This window comes from Canis aureus, chromosome 31 (assembly GCF_053574225.1).
Source record: "Canis aureus isolate CA01 chromosome 31, VMU_Caureus_v.1.0, whole genome shotgun sequence".
Taxonomy (NCBI): domain Eukaryota; kingdom Metazoa; phylum Chordata; class Mammalia; order Carnivora; family Canidae; genus Canis; species Canis aureus.
Window position 1 is genome coordinate 46,648,567 of NC_135641.1, and position 23,288 is coordinate 46,671,854.

At 47.6% G+C, this 23,288-nt stretch overlaps 1 protein-coding gene and 1 long non-coding RNA gene across 5 annotated transcripts in view; one reads left to right on the plus strand and one right to left on the minus strand.

Moving 5' to 3' along the window:
* The window catches only part of KCNMB2 (potassium calcium-activated channel subfamily M regulatory beta subunit 2), a 198,357-nt gene extending 184,414 nt beyond the window's left edge, over positions 1–13,943 (plus strand). For both annotated transcript variants that reach the window (XM_077880401.1, XM_077880400.1), the window contains exons 4-5: positions 268–463; positions 12,163–13,943. In XM_077880401.1, the coding sequence (XP_077736527.1) occupies positions 268–463; positions 12,163–12,447 (481 nt within the window). In that variant the 3' untranslated portion in view covers positions 12,448–13,943. The remainder of the gene's footprint in view (positions 1–267; positions 464–12,162) is intronic.
* The window catches only part of LOC144302758 (uncharacterized), a 217,537-nt gene that overhangs the window by 86,290 nt on the left and 107,959 nt on the right, over positions 1–23,288 (minus strand). For 2 of the 3 annotated variants that reach the window (XR_013369818.1, XR_013369817.1), the window contains exon 2: positions 11,471–11,607. The exons of the other annotated variant lie outside the window; for it this stretch is intronic. This is a non-coding gene — a long non-coding RNA (uncharacterized LOC144302758). The remainder of the gene's footprint in view (positions 1–11,470; positions 11,608–23,288) is intronic. 3 annotated transcript variants of the gene reach the window in all.

Sequence of the window (23,288 nt, forward strand, 5' to 3'; positions counted from 1 at the left end):
GGTGTAGGGAGCTGCAGCAGAGCAAAGGGCAGCTTGTAAGGTCGCAGGTGACTTAGCATAGCAGCCCCTGGTAGCAGGTGCAGCTCAGACCTCTGCGTGGCCCCAGGCCCGTGGCCCACCTGCTGGGGTCGCCGCTGTCCACCCCAAGCTGCCCCGCCCAAAGCTGCTGTACCCGAAGGCACAACCTGGGACACATGGGTCGCTTGGCCGGTCGGGGAGCGTGGGGGGGGGGGGGCGGCCTCAGACCCGCGTGTCTCGTCTCCGCAGCGTGTGGACCGAGGAGTCGCAGTGCACCCTGCTCAACGCCACCATCACCGACACGTTCAACTGCTCCTTCAGCTGCGGGCCCGACTGCTGGAAGCTCTCGCAGTACCCCTGCCTGCAGGTGCACGTCAACCTCACGTCATCGGGTGAAAGGCTCCTTCTCTACCACACGGAGGAGACCATGAAGGTCAACCAGAAGGTAGGCTGCCCAGCGCACCTGCGCCCACCCCCACCCCCCCACCAGCACACCTGCGCCCGACCCGCCCCACCCGCGTGGGCTGCTGGCCTCGCCCTGGGAGGCCTCACTCTGTGCACATGTCGCATGTCCTAGGCAGGTCGTCCCCCGGGGTGTGGGGCGGGCTGGCCCTGCACCTCCATCCAGAAGCGTAAACACCTGTGGTGCAGACCCAGAGGCTTCCAAGCCAGTGAGCAGCTTGTGCAGGTCATACAAGCCCCCAGGTATGCGTCGTACACCTGAGAGCACCGGGCTGAGGCTTTTGGACACCTCCCTGCTTCCTCGTCACCGTGTCTCAGCGCCGGGGCCGCGGGGCCCTGACCTCTGGGCTTCAGCTTCCTCGTCTCCAAGGTGCTTCGAGGTCCCTGCGGGCTGAGGCGCGTGGGCAGGTGCAGAGCAGAGCATGGTGCTGGCCCGGGCGGCCGCAGGCCTGGTCCGCCGCGCGCGCCTGTGTCCCCTGGACACACGCTATGCTCAGGGGAGTGCGGTTGTCCGGAACCGCGACGTTCACAGCCACGGGCTGGACGCTCAGCGAACACTGGCGAGAGCTGCGGGCCTTGCGGACGGGGCCCGGCTGACCGGTGGCCCCGGCAGAGCCAGGCTGCGGCGGCGGCTGGCAGGTAAGTCTCTGGAGCTTGCGACGTGGGGTAGCGACGGAGGTGCCCCGACAGCCTGGTGCTGCCCCCGGGGCCGCCGGCCGTCGTCACGAGGCTACGACCCTCGAGAGCACCTCTCGTCTTCGTAAGAATTTCCTCTCACCACGATCATCAGCGCCTGCACGATGCAGGTTACATGCGTGGAAGAAGCGCAGCGGCGGGGCGATGAGATGCTACGACATGGCATTTGCCTTGTGACCCAGTGACGCAGAGGAGGGAACTCCCCTCGCGTGTCGGTCACAGCTTGAAGGAAGCCCCCCAGGTCCGTCTGAGGCAATGGCCGTGCCAGGGACCCCGTGGGAAGGTGCCCTGATCTCCGCTCGTCGCCGCCGCCCCGGGGACCCCGATCCTCACCGTGTTCTGCAGACACGGAGCGTGGCTCCCCCACATCTTGCTTTCCAGATGCCAGAGCTTCACCTCGAAGCCGACCTGGGACGCTGGGCGCCGGGGACACTCGGCAGGCGGCCAGCGCTGAGCAGGCCCGGGGTGGGCGGGTGGTCTGCGTTTCCTCGTTTGGCCATTTGTCACTGCAGCCCGTGAGTGCACTGGCCGGCGACAGCGAGCGGGGCCACCGCAGGAGGCCTCGGCCAGGCTCTAGGACAGCATCTGTCTGCCGTCGGGACGGCGCCAGCTCATTGTTGGGTTCATTTGCCCCCTCACGTGGTTTTTACCTGTGAATTAAAACACACGCGTGCACAGAAACTGCGAGCAAGGAAAGGACGTGCAGCTCAGGCGTTTATTACAGAGCCCACAGGGCAAAGAACTAAAGCGTTTCCTGCAACACAAACCCCCCCTCCTGCCCCCTCCCATTACCCACAGGCTCTGCCCCATATGCCAAAGAGGACAGCTGCCCTGACCGTGCGGCAATTACTGTTTTCTCCTTGGTAGTGCTGCCGCCTAAGCATATGTCCTTAAACAGTGTCTTTTAGTTTTGCTTGGTTTGTAAACATCACATAAATGGAATCACGCAGGACGTTTCCCTTTGTGTCTGGCTCCTTCACGCACCCTAATGGGGCTTAGAGCCATCCCACTTGGTGGCAGTTCATTCATTTTCATCATTGTACGAACGTGCCAATGTGTTCATCCTCTGTTGATGGACATTTTGACTCCTGTAGGGTTTGGGGTTATTACCAGTGATCCTGCCTTGTCTCTCGGTGCACGAGCACACGCATTTCTGTTGGGTGAACACCTGGGAATGAAACAGCTAGACCCCAGGGTGCACCTACCTGGGGGTTTAGCAGATGACACCAGACGGTTCTCCAAACTCCCACACCCCGAAATGAGAGATTTTACCGCTTTAAGTCCTTACCCACACTTGGTATCATCTGTGATTGTAATTTTAGCTGATGTAGTGACATTTCCTTGCACTTCTGAGGACTAATGTCACCACCTGACTCTCATTTATGTATTGGCCGTCTGGTTATTCCCTTTTGTACAATGTTCCAGTCCCTCGTCCATTTTTCTGTCCGATTGTTTCTTCTTCATATTCATTGTAGGAATTTTTTACATAGATATGAACCTCTGCTGGGTATACGTGCTGTAAACACCTTCTCTCCTCTCATTCCGTGGCCTTTCCACTCTCTTAATGATGTCTTTGAATGAAAGAACTTTCTAATTCCGATACAGCTAGATTTTGTTGATCTTTTTTTGCTATTGTATAGGTGGTGATGGTTGTTTCAGTTTTTGGGTTTTGGGCTCTTTTTTTCTCATGTGGACAGCCATTTGCCCAAGTCCGCTTATGAAGAGATCTCCCTTTCTTCACTGGATTATTTTTATAATCCCTTCCCCCCCCCTTTTTTTTTTCTGGGAAGTTATCTGCTGTATTACTATTCTTTTAGGGTTTAGCCTGGAGATTACAACTTGTTTTTACACCTCAGAAACTTTCATTGTCTCCCGGTGAGCTTTATTGCTATTTAGAAATTGGCTTTCCAAAAAAAAAAGAGAAATTGGCTCTCCGTGTAATTGCTGCGTCTTTGAAGGTAATCTTGGTTTATTTTAAAGATCATTTTATTTGGTTTTCCACAGTTTAACTGTTATGTGGCAGAGTGGGCATTTATTTTTATTTACCTGCTTAGTGTTTCCAGGGCTTCTTTCACTGTTCCTTGATGCTCTTCAACAATTTTGGAAAGTTCTCAGTCAGTATTTCATCAAATATCATCTCTGCTCTGATTCACTCCTGTTTCCCCTTTTTGTACTCAAACTGGCTGTATGCTAGACTTTCTCTGCGTATCTCCTGTGTATCCTACTCTCGCCCTCCCTTTTGTTGTTTTCCTCTTTTTAATCTCTCTGTGCTGCATCCTGCATTCTGATTTATCTTCTAATTTGTAATTCATTCCTCAGCTCTGGCAAATCTATGGTTAAACCCATTGATTGGATTCTTGATTTCTCATCTTGTATTTTTCATTGTCAGAATATTCATTGGAATCTGTTCGACCACTTCTAGTTTTCAGAAATATCCTCATTTTTGTCTTTTAAACCTTTCAACATAAAATGCAAAATTATAGTTATTTTATCTAAAGTTTATCTCAAGGACTTCAATATCCAGAGCCGCTATATGCCTATGTTATTTTATTTTCTCCTCCTGTTTGTTTTCATGTTTGTCTTACAGTATCTGGTTATTTTTCATTAGGTATGGTATTTGCAAACTCATTTATAAAAATAATTTTAAGCCTAGGATGATGTCATCACACCATCTTTTCCAGAAAGTACTTCCATTTGCTTTGCCAGGTTCCTGAATGTATAAGCCATACATGATCACCTCATGCTGACTTCACAGGCTGAGATACACACGCCCGAATTGAAGCCCCTCTGAGGACCTACTTCAGGTTGCCATTATTCCTAGGATACAGTCTGTAGGGCCCCAACACAAAGTGGATAGGGGGTCGTCAGGCCCCCTGCCTGACAGGCCCTCAGTGATGGCTCCTGCCCCCAGCCCTGCAAGGCTATCCAAAATGCCATTCTAGGCTCTCAGCCCCCTTCTAGAATCAGCATATACTCCCAGGCAAAGGTGGCACCAAAGGTGGTTCACCTTCCCGGCCCCACAGCTCTTCATACCCTGGAGAGTCTTTAATCAGAAATATATATACTGAAGATACAGTTGCCTCCACACCTGAAGGTCATGAAGCCACAATCCTCATGCAACACGAGGCATATCCAGGATATTCCTGGGGGAAGTATAAAAATAATCTCTATGTGGATCTCTCCTTCCTGTTACCCTCCCCCCAGCTCACTAAAAATAACAGTCTTCCCAAGAATTACCAAGAAATGGGCAGAGTTTTTTTAGAGATGCATAAGGCACTACTGACCATGTTTGATCTCTATGTTTGCAGAAAATATCCAGAAGAGTTTTTATTTTTAAATTCTCCCACTCATATATTCTTCCTTTTTCAGCTTTTAAGCCCAGTGCCCAGCCTCTTGTCAACATTACAACTGGAGCTGCTTAAGCTGATAAGCTGGCACGCTCTCGGAGGGCAACTGGCTGACCGCCCCAGGGAGCCACCAGCGGGCTCAATGGCCTCGGCCTCTCAAGGCCACAAGGCCGTCAGAGGAATCACAAATAGAGGCTGAGTATCAATTCACTGTGGCTGTTAAATTCTTCAATGCTGATCTCCTTTGGGAGGTTAAAACCTATTCTGTCTACCAGGGATTCTCAAAACATGACTATTTGGTCTGAGAGTTGATTAAAAATCAAGTTTGGAAAAAAAAATAATAAAATAATAAAATAATAAAAAAAATGAAGTTTGGTATAACACAAGAAAATGAAAAAAATAAAATAAAATAAAACAAGAAAATGTACCCATTAAAAGGGGGTTCCGGACCCAATTCCAATGCGTCTGGGGCAGGAAGAGGGGCTGTTTCTCACACCATCAAGCAAATCTCCAAAACCAGCTGGTTATCCTACAACTCAGCCCAAATCGGATACTGTCCACCCAGAGAAAGCATCAGGTTGCGTACGTTAAGAGCGCGGTCCCTGACTACCCCCACCCGCAGTTCAGACGCCAGTCACAAGCTCTGCTTATCAGAGCTTCCAGAAACCCCCTCCTTAAGCTCTATTAATTTGCTAGAGTAGCTCACAGCCTCAGAGACACACTTCGCTTATTAGAATCCCAGCTTATTTTAAAATGATAGAACTCAGGAAAGGCCGGATGGAAGAGCCATATAGGGCTAAGCATAGGGAAGGGCACAGATCCCTCTGCAAGCATGCCAGTCTCCCCAAATCTCCCTGCGTTTACGCACCTGGAAGCTCTCCTAACCCGGTCCTTTGGGTTTTTTATGGAGGCTTCATTATATAGGCTTCATTGATTAAGCCATCAGCCATTGGCAATTGATTCGATTTCCAGCCTTTCTCCCAGGAGTTCAGGGGATTAAGACTGCAAGTTCTAACCCTCTAATCACATAAATGGTTCTCCTGGCAGCCAGCCCCATCCTTAAGTGTGCTCCCAAAGTAAACCTTATTAACCTAACAAAAGACACCTTTATAGCTCTTATCACTTAGAAATTCCAATGGTTTTAGGAGCTCTGTTCCAGAAACAGGGACAAAGAATAAATATGTATTTCTTACTATATAAATCACAATATCACATCCACTCTCTGGTATGTGGGATGGTACCATATTATATTGTATCTTATATATAATTGTCACGGGAAAGATAGCTATTTTTGGTAAAGAATAAGTTCTATAAATTAGCCGATCATTTGCAAATCCAGACTCCCCACCATCCATCACTTTGTCACCCATTCTGAAGCCTTCTGGGTTTCCTGAAAGCAGAGAATATACATGTCTAGACCAGCATTCCTCAGCCTGGGCACTACTGATATTTTGGGTGGGATAATTGTTGTTCTACGAGGGTGGGTTCTGTCCTGTACGGTGTAGGATATCTAGCAGCATCCCTGGCCTTTGCCCACCAAATTAACTTCCTCCTCTGTCCAACTGTGATAACTGAAAATGTCTCCAGACAGTGGCGGAACCACTCCTCTAGATTTTATTTAATTTTGAGTTTAGATGCTGTGAGATACCAAAATCCTAAGCAAGGCTTAGAAGCACTTAATTCCTCTGCATCGCATTGATAGAGTAAAGGGAAAAGGGAAGAAATGAAAGACAAGTTGAAAATCTAGATAAGAAATAAAAGGATCAAATATTTATCAAGTGTCTGCTATATATTGTGGCCCCAACACTATGCTAAGAACTTTATAAAAATCATCTCATTTAATCCTAAAACCACACCCCCAAATAGTCAAATTTTATCAAGAGTTTACAATGTGCCAGCCACTGTATCATATTAAATATTTTACATGAGCTCACTTATTTAATTGCAACAATCCCACGTATTAGATACCACTATCATCTCCACTTTTGAAATGATGTAACTAATCCAGAAAATGAAATGATTTTACCAAGGCCACACATTCACCAATTAATTAGGTTTGAATAAAAATCTAAGTCTTTCCATCTCACCCTGCTATGACTTAAAGAGAAAAACATGGAGCATCCTCCTGAGAGGATAAAAAATCTAATTCCATGAAATATTTATCCTCTGATGACATATTTCAGTGAACAGGTGAGAATCCATGAGATTCTATCACATCCCAAGAGCCACGTAGGATAAACGGCTGTTGCATAAGGAATATAATTATCTGGGATCCATAGGAAAGGCCAGAGTTGTGTATCCAGCACCGGTTTACCCAGAATAGAGATTAAACATAAAGCAGCGCACCCTGGAAAGGGGTGGGAGTGGAAAAAGGCCCAGAAACGCGACATATGAAATCCCCATAATTAGCACTTTAAATTGAAAGATGTCCATTAGACATTTGCTGAAACTACCTATGCACCAGAGATTCAAAAATGCTTAGGATTGACAAAGTTTAGTCATCGCTCACCAAAACTGAATTCTGGGAGAGCCCAAGGCATCTTCGAGCAGAAGTGGAAGGAAGCGCGTGCCCCAAAGAAGCCTGTGCTAAGCATCAAGAAGAAAAGCATGGGGAGGGACTCTACTCCTTTCCAGTTGCTGAGAAGGGGACCGTGGCGAAGGGCAAGGGCAGGCGAGGTGAGGGACTTCTCTAGGCCTAACTGGATACGTCGTGAACCAGGCGGGGTGGCCTCCAGGGTTGGGCCGTCCGGGCACTGACTACTCTCCAGGCTGCAGATGGCTTGGAGTAGGTAAGTAGGTTTCCCGGGCCCTTTTACCGTCTCTGGTCCAGATCAGGCAGAAATGCCGTAACAGATGGGAAAGCTCCAGGAAACTCTGGAAAGGCGCGCACCCCTCTGGAGGGGCCTGTGCCTCGATGCTGAGAGAAACGCCCGCGCGTAGCAGAGTGAACTGTTTTCCTTCCCTCTCCCCAACATTTCAAACCATTCACCAAAGTCAAGCAGACACTAGAAGTGCAAACTACACAAATGTAAACCGAATTTTGTGGGGTTCGCTCTTTTTAGGGGTGATGAGAAGGAACAAGACGTCTCAAAAGGGCAAGAGAAGAGTATCTGAATTTACTCTCTCGCCTCTCCTGTCCATTACCGACACCCCAAAACCTCGAAAGTTCAAAATGCTCCCTGTGTGCCGCAGGAGACAAGGCTTCCAGCCGGTGACCTCTGCAGCCTCGGAACCTGGGAATCCCGTCTTCTCTAGCACAGAACAAGCACTGGCACGTCACGCACCGCACAGGCGCAATAAACGTGCTCAATATTCATTGTCTGAGGACACTTTTAAAGAGACTTTAGAACCAAGAACGTCTATGTTGCACGGAGCAATGTCTTTGTTTTTATCTCACAGTCGTGGTGGGCTTAGGATGGCCCGGCTGCCAGTGAGTCCCGGGAGCAGATTTGGGGCCCCTCTGCGAAGGGTAGACCTTCACTCAAAGCCTTTTTGGCTTCATTCCTCGTATCGCCCCATCCTTGCTCTGTAATATCTTCCGGTCTCGTATTGTTTGTTTCTCACTACCTGGCACCCTAGACACTCAACATCGATTGGATTTCATTAGATTAATCGAACTTCAATAAAAACAAAACGAAAATTCTAGCCCCTCTCTGAAGTAAAATCCTCCTCTTTTTATAAACAAACAAATGAAGCACAAACCCTTTCCCTGAGGTGATGCTGAGAACCGACAGCTCCTTTTCAGCCATCATGAGAAAAGAGGCTGACATGGGGTTATTCAGCCAAAGCACCCCCTCCCCCTACGCCCACTTCTCCCCACATCTTTTATTTCCCGGGTGAGGACCTGTCACTGCTGGCTTCACACATGCCTAGCAAAGCATGTCTAAGCAAAGCCCAACAGGTAGTTTCTCAAAATTCTGTCCACTGTCAGAATAAAAATAATTCTGAGGCGTAAGATTCAGGAAGTCAGGCTGAGAAAATCACATTTTCAGCCACTTTTTCAAAGAACTGTAGAAAAGATGCAATTGCCGGACCTTCCCTGTCATGGAAGGGGAACAAAAGAAGTTGCCAGAAGCCAGGTTTCCCCAGCCGGAGGAGAAAAGGTCATACTTGTGGGGGCAGCTCTATGGTTTTCAATACTAAAGAGCATGTAACGGATCTGGGAAAGCCGTGAGGTTTATTAGCAAAACTCAGGATGAAGAAGGATGTAGACTAACTCTTCCACTGAATGGCTGCCGCAGAGGCTTGCCAGGTATTTTCATATGTTAAAGTACAAAAGAAAGAATGATCAAAGGCCGTGGCAAACATGCGCACACACACGTATGGTCCCTCCGGGCCCGGGGCTGCCCAAGGCCGGGACTGTCACCTCGCAGTCCACAATACGTTTTCCAAGTGGGCATAGATAGTGAAGCCTCCGGCTGTTGAAATGCCTTCTGTATACTCTAAACCACTGACATGAGATTATCCACCAAGCATGTGATAAAATCATGAGCCCGTGGAGTCTTGGCCCCAAATCCACGCGAGCCTCAAGAACACGCATGCGGCCGTCGCCTGAGCCGTGGGAGCAGCAACCTAGAACCCCGGGTCCGGGTCCAGCACCACGTCAAGTCTCCCGGGACACAGAGCAAGGAACCCGAGGTTAGAGCCGGCTCAGCTCTGCCCGTGGGCACCACGCACCTGCACACGTGCCCTCCGGAGAGGTTCCCGAGTCTTGTACGTGGTGCTTCGGTTAACGACTTTGGAAGATCCTAGGGACGACGTGATAGTCCAAGAAGAAAACGTGGAAGTGGGAATTTGTGGGGCCTCGTGAATAGCCGTTAACCTCCGCACAAACCCTGCCACAGGCATAAGGAAGCGGGTGCTGGGGAGCCCCGGAGGCCGCCCTCTGGACCCACAGGGGGTGTCCTGAGCCTGCCTGGCCCAGCCCGGCCCCGAGCACCCACCCTGGGCCCCGAGTCAGCCCTTCCTGTCGTGCAGGGCTCGGGCCCTCCCGGCCAAGTCAATGCACACGCTTGACACGCTGGTGGCCTGAGACCTTAACAAGCAGCACTGGCCCGGCCCTGTGAGCTGGCACAGTCTCAGACGTACTTTCTAGCTCATTTTACTCGGCAAATGCAGAATTATTGTCATTTGACAAACATTTCTCCAAAATATATAGAAGGCAGATCCGCTCACAAGAGCGTAAGAGAAGAAAACACTCCATTTTTAATGGAACATCATCTTTATCGAGATCATTTCAGTAACTTAGTACTGTTTGCCACGGAAACTACTACTATAAACTGTCTTGGCCCAAAAATATACAGAAGCCCGGTGCCTTTGTGAGCTAAACCGGCTCTATTGGAACTCAGCCGCAGACGGCTGGTCTGTGGTTTCTTCAGGGCTTTGCTTCAGAAAGCATTTTAAAAAAGTGAAACGATAAGAGACAGCTTTGAAAAAGGAAAAAAATAAAAATAAAAGTGGGTCTCTCCTTCCTGCCTTTAACCCTTTTGATCCCAAAGATATCCAACCGGTAGAGAATTTATTTCACGGAGTCCTAGGCTGATTTTATACTAAGTTGTAACTCCCTGAGAAACTCTGCTCGTTTGGAGATACTTTCGGGCCCTTACTGTTGTGCCAGTGCCAGCTCTCCGCCGCGCTCGTACTTGCGAGCATGCTCACATTCGCTCTCCGCTGATTAAACCTGAAGGTGTCAACCAGCCCTGCCATGAGAACATGACTGACGCCCCGTTCACGATAAATACCAGCTCACTCAGTCTCCACTCTTAACTAAGTAAGGGTCCTCCTGCTGTTTAGAGCCCAAGAATCCAATGATTAGAGCAGGTGCCTGCGTGCCACTAATAAAGTCACAGAAAAGAGTAATCCCAAACATACTCCACTAGCAAAACTCATGCATTTTCTTCCTGTGGAATCTACAGGTCTTCCAGGATCTTACCCCCAAAGCTTCCATCAAGGTACCCAAAGTCCGACAATAGCCCACCTCATTTGTGTTTCCTCATAACAGTTGTGGGAGTTGTGCACTGCACAACTTTTGGGTGCCAGTCACATGGTAAAAGTCACAGCTGTGAATATTTATAAGCACAACTTATAAACTGGTAATAGCAGTGAAATATGTGGGTTTTCTCCTAAAACCTGTGTGATAATTTTTCAACAGAAAATAAGTGTCCTAAGGAGGGGGGCATAGTTTTCTAATTTATACTAAAATATTACATAGATTAGCAGTGATCTTGTCACAAACCAATTTGATTCAGATAAATCTGTTAAATTAACCATTTCATAATGTGTATAATGCTGGACAGGGATTTTCTTTTTCCTGCTGGGAGTCAGTTATCATAAAGAAGGGAAACAGCTGAGGACCCGCACATCTCCCTGGAAAGTGACTTATATCACTTTCTCCCTAACTAACTTTTTTAAAAAATCAGTTTTGCCCCTGCCCATTTACAGACCAAGGAAAAAGGGTCACAAAGATCTCGTCTCCTTAAAGACCGCGTTTTAAATTAGGAGAAAAAAAATGTATTCAAAAGGATATGCAATAAGTAACAAAAACTCAGAGTTCTTTGATCCCATCCGTATCCAGAAAAGAGAGGGCAGGGGGAGGAGAAAGGACAGGAAGAGGGACAGGGGTGGAAATATAAAGTGAGGTGAGGGGTTGGGGCAGGGCAGGGAGGGAAACGAGAGACAAAGAGAGAAACCCAAGGACTTAGTAGGAAGAAAGGAGACACGTGCGGAAGAGACATAGCAAGAAGGAGAAGAGAGGGGAAAAGATGGAAGGAAAGATCTTGTAAATTGTCAAACGAGTGCTGGTTGAGTGTAAACTCATTTGGTTCTGTTTTATTTTTCCTTGGTTTATGGAAAAAGCTACTTTGTCACGCTCACTGGGTGTGAACAGCTCATCACAGCTCTGTACTCAGTATCTCTACACCGCCCAGGACTCTTTTTTAGTGACTCACCAAGGTAGAGCTGCTCCCTCGACTCCAGCAGCGAGGTCACCTCCCTGACGTGGCTGAACCAGCGAAGGGAAGCCAAAAAGAGAAGAATAAACTACTTGCCCTGAGAGAACCGGTAGCTTCTGGTGTCACGTGGACAGCTGTGGGCAGACCAAAGACAGAAAGATTGACACGGTTCCACGGTAAAGTGTGTTCAGGAGGGAATAATCAAAGCTCGCCGTGCTTAGGTGTGGTGAAAAGATTCCACTGGAGTCTTCCGATTCTAATCAATAATGAAGCTGTTCGCGGGTGACCTGTGTAGGTACATGTGGGGCAGATCAGCATTATTTTTATTGCCGTGTGAGGTCTTAGGGTTTCTGGAGACTCTGGCTTGAATATGGAAAGAATAAGGGACGCCCGGGTGGCTCAGCGGTTGAGCATCTGCCTTCGGCTCAGGGCATGATCCTGGAGACCCGGGATCGAGTCCCGCATCGGGCTCCCTGCATGGAGCCTGCTTCTCCCTCTGCCTGTGTCTCTGCCTCTCTCTCTCTCTCTCTGTCTCTTATGAATAAATAAATAAAATCTTAAAAAAAAAAAGAATAAGCATCCAGGTTATTTCACAGACCGTGGAGGTGACCCCGCTATCCCACCCCCTCCTAGTACGAGACACACACACACACAAAGATCTCCTGATGGGTTTCTCTCGTTTCCCGCAGTGTTCCTATATACCTAAGTGTGGAAAAAATTTTGAAGAATCCATGTCCCTGGTGAACGTTGTCATGGAAAACTTCAGGAAGTACCAGCACTTCTCTTGCTACTCTGACCCAGAGGGAAACCAGAAGAGCGTCATCCTAACCAAGCTCTACAGTTCCAACGTGCTGTTCCATTCCTTGTTCTGGCCAACGTGCATGATGGCTGGGGGCGTGGTGATCGTTGCCTTGGTGAAACTCACGCAGTACCTCTCCCTGCTCTGCGAGAGGATCCAGCGGATCAATAGATAAAAGCAAGATGGATGAGATCATTTTCTTTAAAGCTCAAGTACTGTTTTCTTTCATTCCTCACCAAAGAACCTTAAGTTTGTAACGTGCAGTCTGTTATGAGTTCCTTAATATATTCTTATACGTAGAGCAATAATGCAAAAGCTGTTCTATATGCAAACATGATGTCTTTATTATTCAGGAGAAGAAATAACTGTTTTGTGTCGGTTGGTTTTCACAATCTTGTTTTGATGCTGGAACTAGCACTTCCTTCTCTCGTTCCGCCAAGACAGGGCTCAGTTGTTCATTTGCCAAGCTTTGGGGAGGGACGTAGACGGTATCAGCGTGATAACGTCTGTGTTCTCAGTTGTCAGATATCTTGAAGATGTTTCTGCAATATTTTTCATCACTCATTGTTTACTAAAGCTGCAGCCAAAAATATTCTTTCTTTTCTTATTCAAAACTGAGCCCTGTAGCAGGTGAAGGGACCAGATTTCCTAACTGAAGGATGTTAAGCATTTTCCTTATATTTCTACCATATCACTGTAAAGAAGGGGGGGGGGGGACGTCCAGACAGTTATTTCTCTTTTATTATTTTCTATTCATGACTTACGATTTTTTAACTGACTTCCAAGAATAAGCTGTTTTCATTAACCAGTTCTATAATCTCTTCCTGTGATTTAAATAGAAAATGAACAGAGCCCTTTTCCATTTAAGACCCTGCTACTGTGTGAGGAGACAACACTTACAAAGAGTTTCATTACCTGTGAATTGACTGAATGTTGAGTAGACGCACCGTGGCCACCCAGGAACGTCTATGTCACCAAGATATTTATGTGAAAATCTTTATTCAACTGAACTGTTAGAGGGTAAAATTAAGATCCTACTTGCCAGTAAAGACTGGTGGACTGATTTCAATGGGTAAATCGATTGTGGCAAATTAACATATTGGAATGTTACTCTTTGGGAATTTATGTTTAAATTAATGAGTGTGTAGTCTCTCCTTCTGACAAGCGTTCCCATTGGGATTCTAAAGCTACGTGCACAGAATATTTGTCTCCTCTACATGTTTTATTTTTCTATTTACAATTCTCTTTTTTGCTGCTAGATTTTATACACAGAGCAGACCTTTTTCCTAACACTCACTCGAAATGAATAACAAATCTAAAGGAAGACTTTGTCACATTGCCCTTTGCTTATCGTGTGGGGGAGGGGGAAGAATGAGGCATTGGTTTTAAATAAAACATTCCATCCTTTACTTAACATCAATATCAGAAGGAGAAGGCAAACGTCTATCTTTCTCATCTATATTTAAGTATCCTTTTATAACATAGTATCACAATTTTCTAGATACTGGGAAATTTTATAAAACATATTTGTGGAATGCATGGTGAAACTTATCTGATGAAGTGGAGAGTTTCCTGCAATACTGTAATTCATAGTTTCACTTTCCATAAGATGTAAATTCTTAGGGTGTAATTGGGACTTCAAATGTGTAATTAAAACTTTAAAAAACAAAATCCATTACATCGGCAAGATTTATATACTTCTTGCGTTCTAAGCTAACAAGTCCATGGTCATCCAAAAACCTAGGATTCGCTATCTTTAAAGGTATTTAAATAGATTATAAAGAAAGTTCCTTTAACACCCAAACATGTACTACTTTCAAACAATATTGTTTGCAAATATGATGGAAAGCTCGATTCCTACCCTACTTTAAAAACATAATTCTGAAGATGATAGAAAACTCTTTGTGACTAGGGAGCTGAGAATCTGCAATCTTTAATGTTCCTTGAGCTTCCCTTCAAGCAATCTGAAGATGAATTACTTATTATTTTTTTTCAGATTTGTCATTAAAAATTCCCAACTGATGTTTCAAGTAAGAATTAAGAAATCTCAAAAAAAAGAATTAAGAAATCTCAAAATAATAACACCAAAAAAACTTAACTAGTGCCGTTCTGAATTCCAATAAAGCAACAGCCCCTTCAAGCAATTTAAATGTACAGACAATTAAATGCTCATTATTAAAGGAAATGAATTGGGATTGATAATGTTTTAAATACATTGCACATGCTAACTAACTTAATCTTTATTAGAGCCCTATTGCAGAGAGCACTATTATTTTCCCATTCTATACAAGAGAATGTTGAGGCTTAGAGGTGTTAACTTCCCCAAGACTGCACAGAAACCAAGATGGCAGAGGGGTGAGAAAATACCCAGCCTGTGGCTTCTCCACTGTAGTGACCATCTCTGTGGCTTTGGGGTATTTTAGATAACACTGAGGAATGCTACAGTTTAGGAAGGATTATGGGGGTAAAGGGTAAAGAGGAAAGACCGCTGAACTAGAAGTCAAGGACGTCATTCAAGACATGGTGACTAGGGCCCTTCAGGCTTCTCGATTACTCTCTTGACCTCTTTGATTGTAAGATTAGAATATGAGGGGAGTTGACCACTAAGCTCCTTTTTAATGTTAACGTTTCATCCTAGAGATATGGAAGGAAGAATGAATACCTCTCCCCAACCTTCACAGCGCAGGTCTGATCCTCGAACAGAACCTACACCTACTAGTCCATGGATCACAAAGCGGCCTCCCTGTTAATACTCCCCATGGCCACATGCCCTTCTCCGGGACACAGACCTTTATCTACACCCGCCAGAAGCAAAGCTCTGAACCTCCACCTGACTCCACAAAGACAGTCTCCGTCTCAGTGTGTCTGTGCTTCCAAATCACTTTCAGTAGCCAATTGGCATATTCCATCTAAAACCTTATTGATTTCAAATTCCCTGAGTTACAATTATGTTAAAACCCCGACAACAGTAAACACACCAATGATTGCTTGCAAATAGCCATAATAACAAATTCATTCTGTAGAAAGCCACTGGTGCAATGCTGACCGATCGTAATAACGGAGCGGGCAACCATAAAGTACCTCGCATGTCCGCCCCGTGACGTTAGCGATCCAGCACGCTACTCTTTTTCTCATTGCTGCAAATATTATTTTCAATATGTCAAACCATAAACACATTTCAGTGGGCAAAGCATCTTGACACTATAATCATTTCATTGACGTTACAGAGAGACGTGTAGGACAGCAAGATAACATGAGCGACGGATCCAAGAGGGGTAAAGCAATAATTTTAAAGCAATGACCTGCTGTTCACAGACATAATTAAATTTCCTCCCCTACTCGGCCAAAATACGGCAGTAAACGACGTTCAAGCAAGTAAGGGAATGTTTTTCCCCGATGGGAAAGAGGAGGTGATTAAAGTTTGGACATGCTTCCTTCTCTTCCCCACTTCTGCTTTTTTCCCTTTCCCTTTGTAAAACGTTCAGTAAGAACAACCCCACGGTTCCGCAGTGACCCCCCCTCCCACGTCTGTACCACATTCGGAGTCTGACCCAAGGGACGCAGTGTCAGGACTCTTCTGAAAAACCTGTCAGGGTGACACGTCCGACAGAACCGAGCAGGCCTCCGTGAGGTTGACTCCGTCCCTCGCTTCCGTACAGCAACCACCAGGACAGTGCGAAGTGCGGGACCCCGCCCGGTCTCCCAACCATGAGTGTGTAGCGCACTGCAGGGGTCAAGACGACACACGTGAAGAAAACAATGGAGCACGGAGAGCTCTCGGAGAGGAGAGCCCGAGCGCGAGCACAACGGCCTCGGAGGGGCGATGTCCAACGTGTGGGGCGCCCGGCACCGTGGACAGCGGATAACGCCACTTACGGGGGGGACTTATTAGTATCAGTAGAAAGTGGAGAAGTAGTAGTAATAGTCTTAGGACAACCACTAGTAGTACCTGGTCTCCTGGAGCCAGAATAGCTCTAAAATGCCTTTTTGCCCAGAATCCACAGCAAAGCCTAAGTCCTTCCTGCAGCGTCATTAGTTGGGGACGGGGACGGCTGCTGCTGGCATCCTGCCGGTTGTGGGGTAGGCCGCTGGGAACAAGGCAGCGTGGGAAGCCCTGCTGATGCCCGTTTGAAATCTGCCTCCCATAGGATCCACACACTAAATCCACACTAAATCGCATCAGTACTCCTGGGTCACCAACTTATCCTAGTAGCGCTATTTTTACTTTAAAACAGAGGAGGGAATGGGAAAAGACCCACTTTCATTTGTTTAAAGTGTAAAACCACAGGGAGATCAGACGTTCAGCCAGGATTGACATAAAGAACTTCTGACTGACATCAGCTTTAAAAGGGGGTGACTGGGTGACGGGCACTGAGGGGGGCACTTGACGGCCCGAAGCCTCTAAAACCTGTAATGTGACTTGTTACGTGGTGTGACATGGAGTGACATCAGGACACGGAGGAGGTTCAGGATGCTCTACACGGCCTCATCCCCTGTTAGCACTGTGAGCCGTAGTGCTAGAAATTGCTTTTGGTAGAATTCACAATTTCTCTTTATAAAAATCTCCTGTCTCCCTCCGTCTCTTTGTCTGTCTGTCTGTCCCTCTCGCTGTCCCGCGCTCTCTCAGCTGTTTCCTCTGTTGGTCGTGTCCTTCACCTTCATGTACCAGCGGAGATGGCCCCGTGTTCCCCAAACCCCTTGTGTCTATACTTGCAGGAGGAGAACAATCCAGCACTTCTCAGCCTCAGAAATGCCAACTGTCTGTGTATCACTTGTCCCTGACCGGGCCACCCCTGTCACGAGCGATGCAGGGCACGTGCTTTGCAGCCCCACGAGGTGGGGGTCAAGTGATTCCCCGGAGGAAACTGGGTGTGAGTGAAAGAAGAGGAGAAAGGGTGCTGGGCGACAGGAGCAGCAGGTGCCCCCCACCCCGGCTTCCAGCACCGGGATTTGGGCCCAAGGACAAGTGCTACGGAGACAAGGAGACTCGTGGGCTCAGAGGGCGGAGAGGGGACTAGTGCTCGGAAGTCACTCTGAGACTTTTCTATGGTTCCCCATTATTAATAAAATTTGAAAGAAAAAGAAGTCTCTGATTTTGATTCAATGAGAGGGAGGGATAGTCTGGTTTCAGCAAAGCACAAGGCAGGGAGGTGGGGAAACGTGCTAGTTTGTTGTCTTCAAGCTGTTATGTGGTCACTGATGGGACACGGAGGGAGGGACACGGAGGGAGGGACGCGGGCACAGGGGGCGGGGAGGGAGGGGGGGCGTGGGGATCCGGGCCCAGGGCCCAGGACGGGCAGCTGCGCACCCCAGCGCCCCGCGGACCCGGCTGGCGACCCCCGCCGCCCAGCCCTGGCCCCCAAGCCCGAAGGAGCAACGACGAAATGACCCCACACATGGCCAAAGCGTCACACCAGTGGCTCCATGGTCCCGCGGGGAAGGGCGGCTGTCGGGGGGGTGCCCGGTGTCTGACACACGGCCACAGGGCCCCCAGGACCCACAGGCTCCAGCGTGCATGGAGACATGGACACACGTGCACACATGCACACACGCACACCAGGGAGACACGTGCATGGAGACACGCGCACACAGACCTGCCCACGCACACGGAGACACACGCACACACGAAGAAACGTGCACAGAGACACGCAAACACACAGACATACGCACACACACGGAGATGCACACAGACACATGTACACACGCGCACGGAGACACACTCACACGCACACAAAGACACATGCATGTGCGCACACGGAGACTTGGACACACGCACACACATGCACACACATGCATATGTGTGTGCACACACATACACATACACACAGACACAAATCTGGACACATGTATACACATACGCACATACACGGGGACACACACACACACAAATGTGCACACACACGTACACACAGGAAGACATACACTCATGCATGCTCAGGCACACACACACAGGCATGCGCACACACATGCATACACATACACACATGGAGACACATACACGTGCACACACATGCACAGACATGCACACACATGCACAGACACACACGTTCACACACAGACATGCATGCACACACATGCATACAGAGACACACGTACACATACGGACACACACAGACATGCACGTGCACACAAGACACGCACACATGCACACACAGACACACTGACACACATACACACACATACACATGCATGCATGGAGACATGCACATACACAGACACACACATGCACACAGGCACATATGTGCACACACAACATACACATTCATACATGGAGACACACACTCAGACACACACACAAAGACACACATGCAGACACACAGAGATACACACATACACTGACACATACGTACACACACAGACACACATGCACACACAGAGACACACATACAGACACACACGGACACACACGGAGACATGCACATACACATATATGCACAGAGACACACAGACACATGTGCACATATGTGCACTTGTATGCACACAGAAACACACAGGCACACACAGACACGTATGCACACAGATACACATGCACATGGGCACACACAGACACATACACACATGCGCACACAGACGCACACGGGCACACACGTACACACAGATACACACATAATCACACAGGCACACATGCACACAGAGACACACTCTGGGGGAAAAAGCAGCCTCCTGTTCTCCGCACACACCCGCAACCGCACCCAGCACCACCAGCGCCACGTGGCGCGGGCCCCCTGCCCTAAGCGTCTGCTCGTCACCTCCTCTTCTGCCCACGGTCACCCTCCTAGGACCTACAGCTCAGAGCCATCTTCTCTCCAGTCTCTGCGCTGCCTCTCACCCTCGACTCACTCTTTGTACCAAAAGGAACTTTGACCAGCGATGTGTGCTGCTGTCACGGCCTGCACACAACTGGGCAGCGGCTTCCCCCGTCCTCGGGAAAGAGCTCAAGCGCCTTAACTGGCCCATGGCCGCACCGGGCTGCACTCCCAGCCTCTCCCCACCCCACTTCCTGGCCCCCCACACCTGCTGTTCCGGCCGCGCTGGACTAGTCCTTCAGACCCGCCCGACTTTCTCAAGCCTCTGTCTTTCCCCTGCTCTTACCCGACCTGCCTCCTTATGCCAGTGGAGGAGCTGATAACACCATGGGCTCGGGGGTTAAATGCCCAGGTTCCAATCCTGTCCCTACCCTGGTGAGTTACTTGCCTTGGTTTGGGTTCACACAGAAGCAGACCCTGAGAAAAGGATTCAAGTGCCAGCAGTTTACCTGGAGGTTCAGAAAATCCCAGCAGGGGAGTCGGGAAGTGAAAAAGGGAAGAGAGAACCCAATAAAGAGAACGTCACCAAGCAGCCACCTCTGGGGGAGGCAGACATGTCATCCAGCAGGGAAACTCCGGGAAATACTGAGCAGCTGTTGCGTCAAGTCATCCCATCCAAGAGGTAAGGTTCCCGGGCTACTAACACCCAGTTCTCTTCTAGCTTTGTTGAGATACAACGGGCATATAACAGGGTGTAGGTGCAAGGAGTTCACCTGTGGGCAATGAGAAATGTTACCGCAATAGTTACCAGCCTCATCATCTCACGTAATTACCATTTGTGTGTATGTAGCGAGAGTATTTAAGATCTACTCTCCTAGAAATTGTCGACAATATGATACACTCTTGTTAGCTGTAGTCGCCTTGCTGTACATCAGATCCCCAGAAGCTGTTTATCTTTTAACTGGAAGCTTGTGCCCTTTGACGAGTGTCCCTCTATTCCCCTCACCCCCTGAAAACTGCCATTCCAAGCTCTGTCTCTGTAAGTTCAAGATGCATTAGTAATAGGGACTCAGTTAATGTTTGCTGAATAAAGTAATAAGTGATTATGAAACGAGTATCTCGTATGCATCGGGCATTATGCAAAGCACTTGAAATTCAGCAATGATTACAACAAGGCCCCTGAGCACAAAAAGATTGCAGAGGGGATACACAAACTCATGAATAAAAGGAATAGACATTATTGAGTTAAAGAACTTTGGAAGAGACAATTGCCAAGAATAGTCACTAGTTTAGGTTAATGCTCTTTAGCCATTACACAAAAGCTAAACAGTCATGCCCAAAACCTGTCGACGGAAGCTCTGAGAACTTCTCTGGCATCTTGCAGGCCTGGCTTCCTGCTGAACTTTTAGTTCTGTGAGGTCAACTCAGCACGTCAGATATACAACACAATTTGGGTCTAGTAAGGAGTTTGCTCCTCATCGTTCACTTCCACTAAATCACATCGCTGTAAATCCAGTCTGGCCACAGAAAACAAAAGGAAAAAAAAAACCACAATCTCTTAGAAAGATGCTTATTCTTAAGACTCTTCGTGCGTTGATAAGGAATATCTGTTAGGGACTCACTTAATGAAAGGAAGGAAGGAGGAGGCCGGTGGGGAGGGTGTGCTTCAAGCAGACAAGAGGAGCTCTTCTGTGGATGTCTGTCAGCGCGTCTCCCAGCCACCCCATCATCACCCAGTGGGCTCACCGACAAAGTGGCCGTGGCGGCAAGGATGGCAGCTCCGCACGGGCTCAGCAACGCGGCCTCCCACTCCCCAAGGCTGACCTGGCTCTAGCCGCGGCTGGATACCCAGTCTGCCAGCAGCCGCAGCCAGCAACGAACCCCGACCAGGCACCGTTCCCCAGAAAGATCAACCAGCTAGGGGCCTGTTGAGTACGTCGGGCCCCATCCGTAATGGAGGGGGCAGCACTTGTTCTTACCGAAACAGACGCTTACCCTAGATATGGACTTGCCATCCCCGCATGCGATGCTTCTGCCCAAACTCCCACCCTTGCACTTCTAGAATGCCGTATCCACCACCACGGTCTTCCACACCACTTGATTCTCATGAAGGAACTCACTTCACAGCAAAAGAGGTTGAGCAATGGGCTCGTGATCATGGAGTTCACTGGTCTCACCATGTTGCCACCATCCTAAAGCATCTGATTTGATGGAGCAGTGGAATTGCCTTTGGAAAACGCAGTTACGTGACGCAGTGCCTTGCAGAGCTGGGGCAAGGTTCACCAGGAGGCTGTCTGTGCTCTACTTTAGCACCCAGGATATGGTTCTCTTCCCCCAGAGCCAGCACTGATGGGTCTAGGAACTGAGAAGGGAAGTGGGAGTGGCATCACTCACTGTTAGCCCTAGTCTTTCACTAGCAAAATTTTTGCTTCTTATTCCCATTACCTCCCATCCCCAGCAGACCTCTGCTCTGCTAGTCACAAGGTCTGAGTTTCACAAGGAGCAATACTCTCACCGGGAAACACAACAATGATTCCTTGAACTGGAAGTTAAGACTGACACTCAGCTACTTGCTCCTTCTGGCTCTGAATCAATAGGTAGAGAGAGTTACTGTCCTGGCTGGGGAGACTGAGCCTAAGTACCAGGGAGAAACTGAATTGTTGCTACACCATGAGGGTAAGGAACAGTATGCCTGGAATATAGGAGATCTCGTAGGGTGTCTCTTAGGACTACAATGCCCCTCTGATTAGAGTCAATGGAAAGATACCTTAACCCAGTTCAGGCAGGAATGCTAATGGCCCAGACCCCTCAGCAATGAAATTTGGGTCAGCAAAGAAATAAAATATGCTAAAGTTCTTGCTGAGGGCAAAGAGAATATGAAATGGGTAGTGGAAGAAGGTAGCTATAAATACCAGCTACGCTCGCTTGACCAGTTGCAAAAATGAGGACTACAGGGCAGCCCAGGCGGCTCAGCGGTTTAGCACCTGCCTTCGGCCCAGGGCCTGATCCTGGAGTCCCAGGACTGAGTCCCACGTCGGGCTCCCTGCATGGAGCCTGCTTCTCCCTCTGCCTGCGTCTCTGCCTCTCTCTCTCTCTTTCTCATGAATAAATAAATAAAATCTTTTTAAAAATGAGGACTATAATAATTATTGGTACTTCTTACTTATTTTGTTAGGAATGTTTGTATATATTTTAAACAAATATATCTATTTTCTCCCCTTTCTTATCCTTTTATCATCTAACATAAGATACACCAATAATAGGTAACTGGACATCACAACAGTTAAGTCACAAAACATCGAGAATACGAGTGAACATCACCCAAGGGCTTTGTATCCTCACTAGTATGTTTGCACTGTGTGCAGGAGAGTTATGTCATGTCAGGTGGAAGGATGACTTGGCTATCACCATAATTTAGATTTAGGTATGGCTTAGGGAGATGAGCATGATGGCCAAAATGATAAGCCATGGATTGTAAGGGTCACTTTTACGTACTGGCCTGGCTGGGACACAGTCCATAGGACATACTTATCCAAACAAATGGAGATTTTATAGTTCAAGTATTTTGTAGGAGTGATTAGTGTCTATAATCAATTGACTCCCAATAAGGGATATTTTCCTAGATAATCTGAGTGGGCCTGATTCTATAGTAGAATGGCCTTTGTAGCAGAACCAAGGTTTCCCTGAAGAAGAAATGCTGCCATGGCCTGCACCTATAGCCCGTGTCTGAGGGCTCCAGCTGGACCCTCCCAACAGCCTGCTCTACATAGATTTCTCTTGTTTACACGTGACCATCTTTGCAAAATGCACAGGCAACTGGTATGGTTATATGCCTTCTGGGAAGAAATTTTGTGGCTGGAAGATAGGAAAGCAAAAGACATTTTTAACTCTATACCATTTAGTAACTGAGTTTTGAACCACTTGAATTTATCACTTATTCAAAAGCTTTTTTTTTACTTTAAAGAGATATAATTTTTTAATTATATTATATATTTTAATTATGGAATTATAGAATTCTAATTCTCACTGACTTTCTCTCCCCTTTCCCACATATTCAGGTCTTAACTATGTCCTCTTAGGTAGATTGACCTGAAACACAGTCAACTTCTTAACACATAACTTTCAAAGTGTGACTCAGAAACTAACTATGCCTTGAAAGCTTCAATGGACAACACAGTTTTAAAAGAGTTTGAAGTTGTTCAAGAGAGTCTATTTGCCAAACTTTGGGGCCATGAGCAGGATAAGGGAATTAATGGAAATAAACAACTAT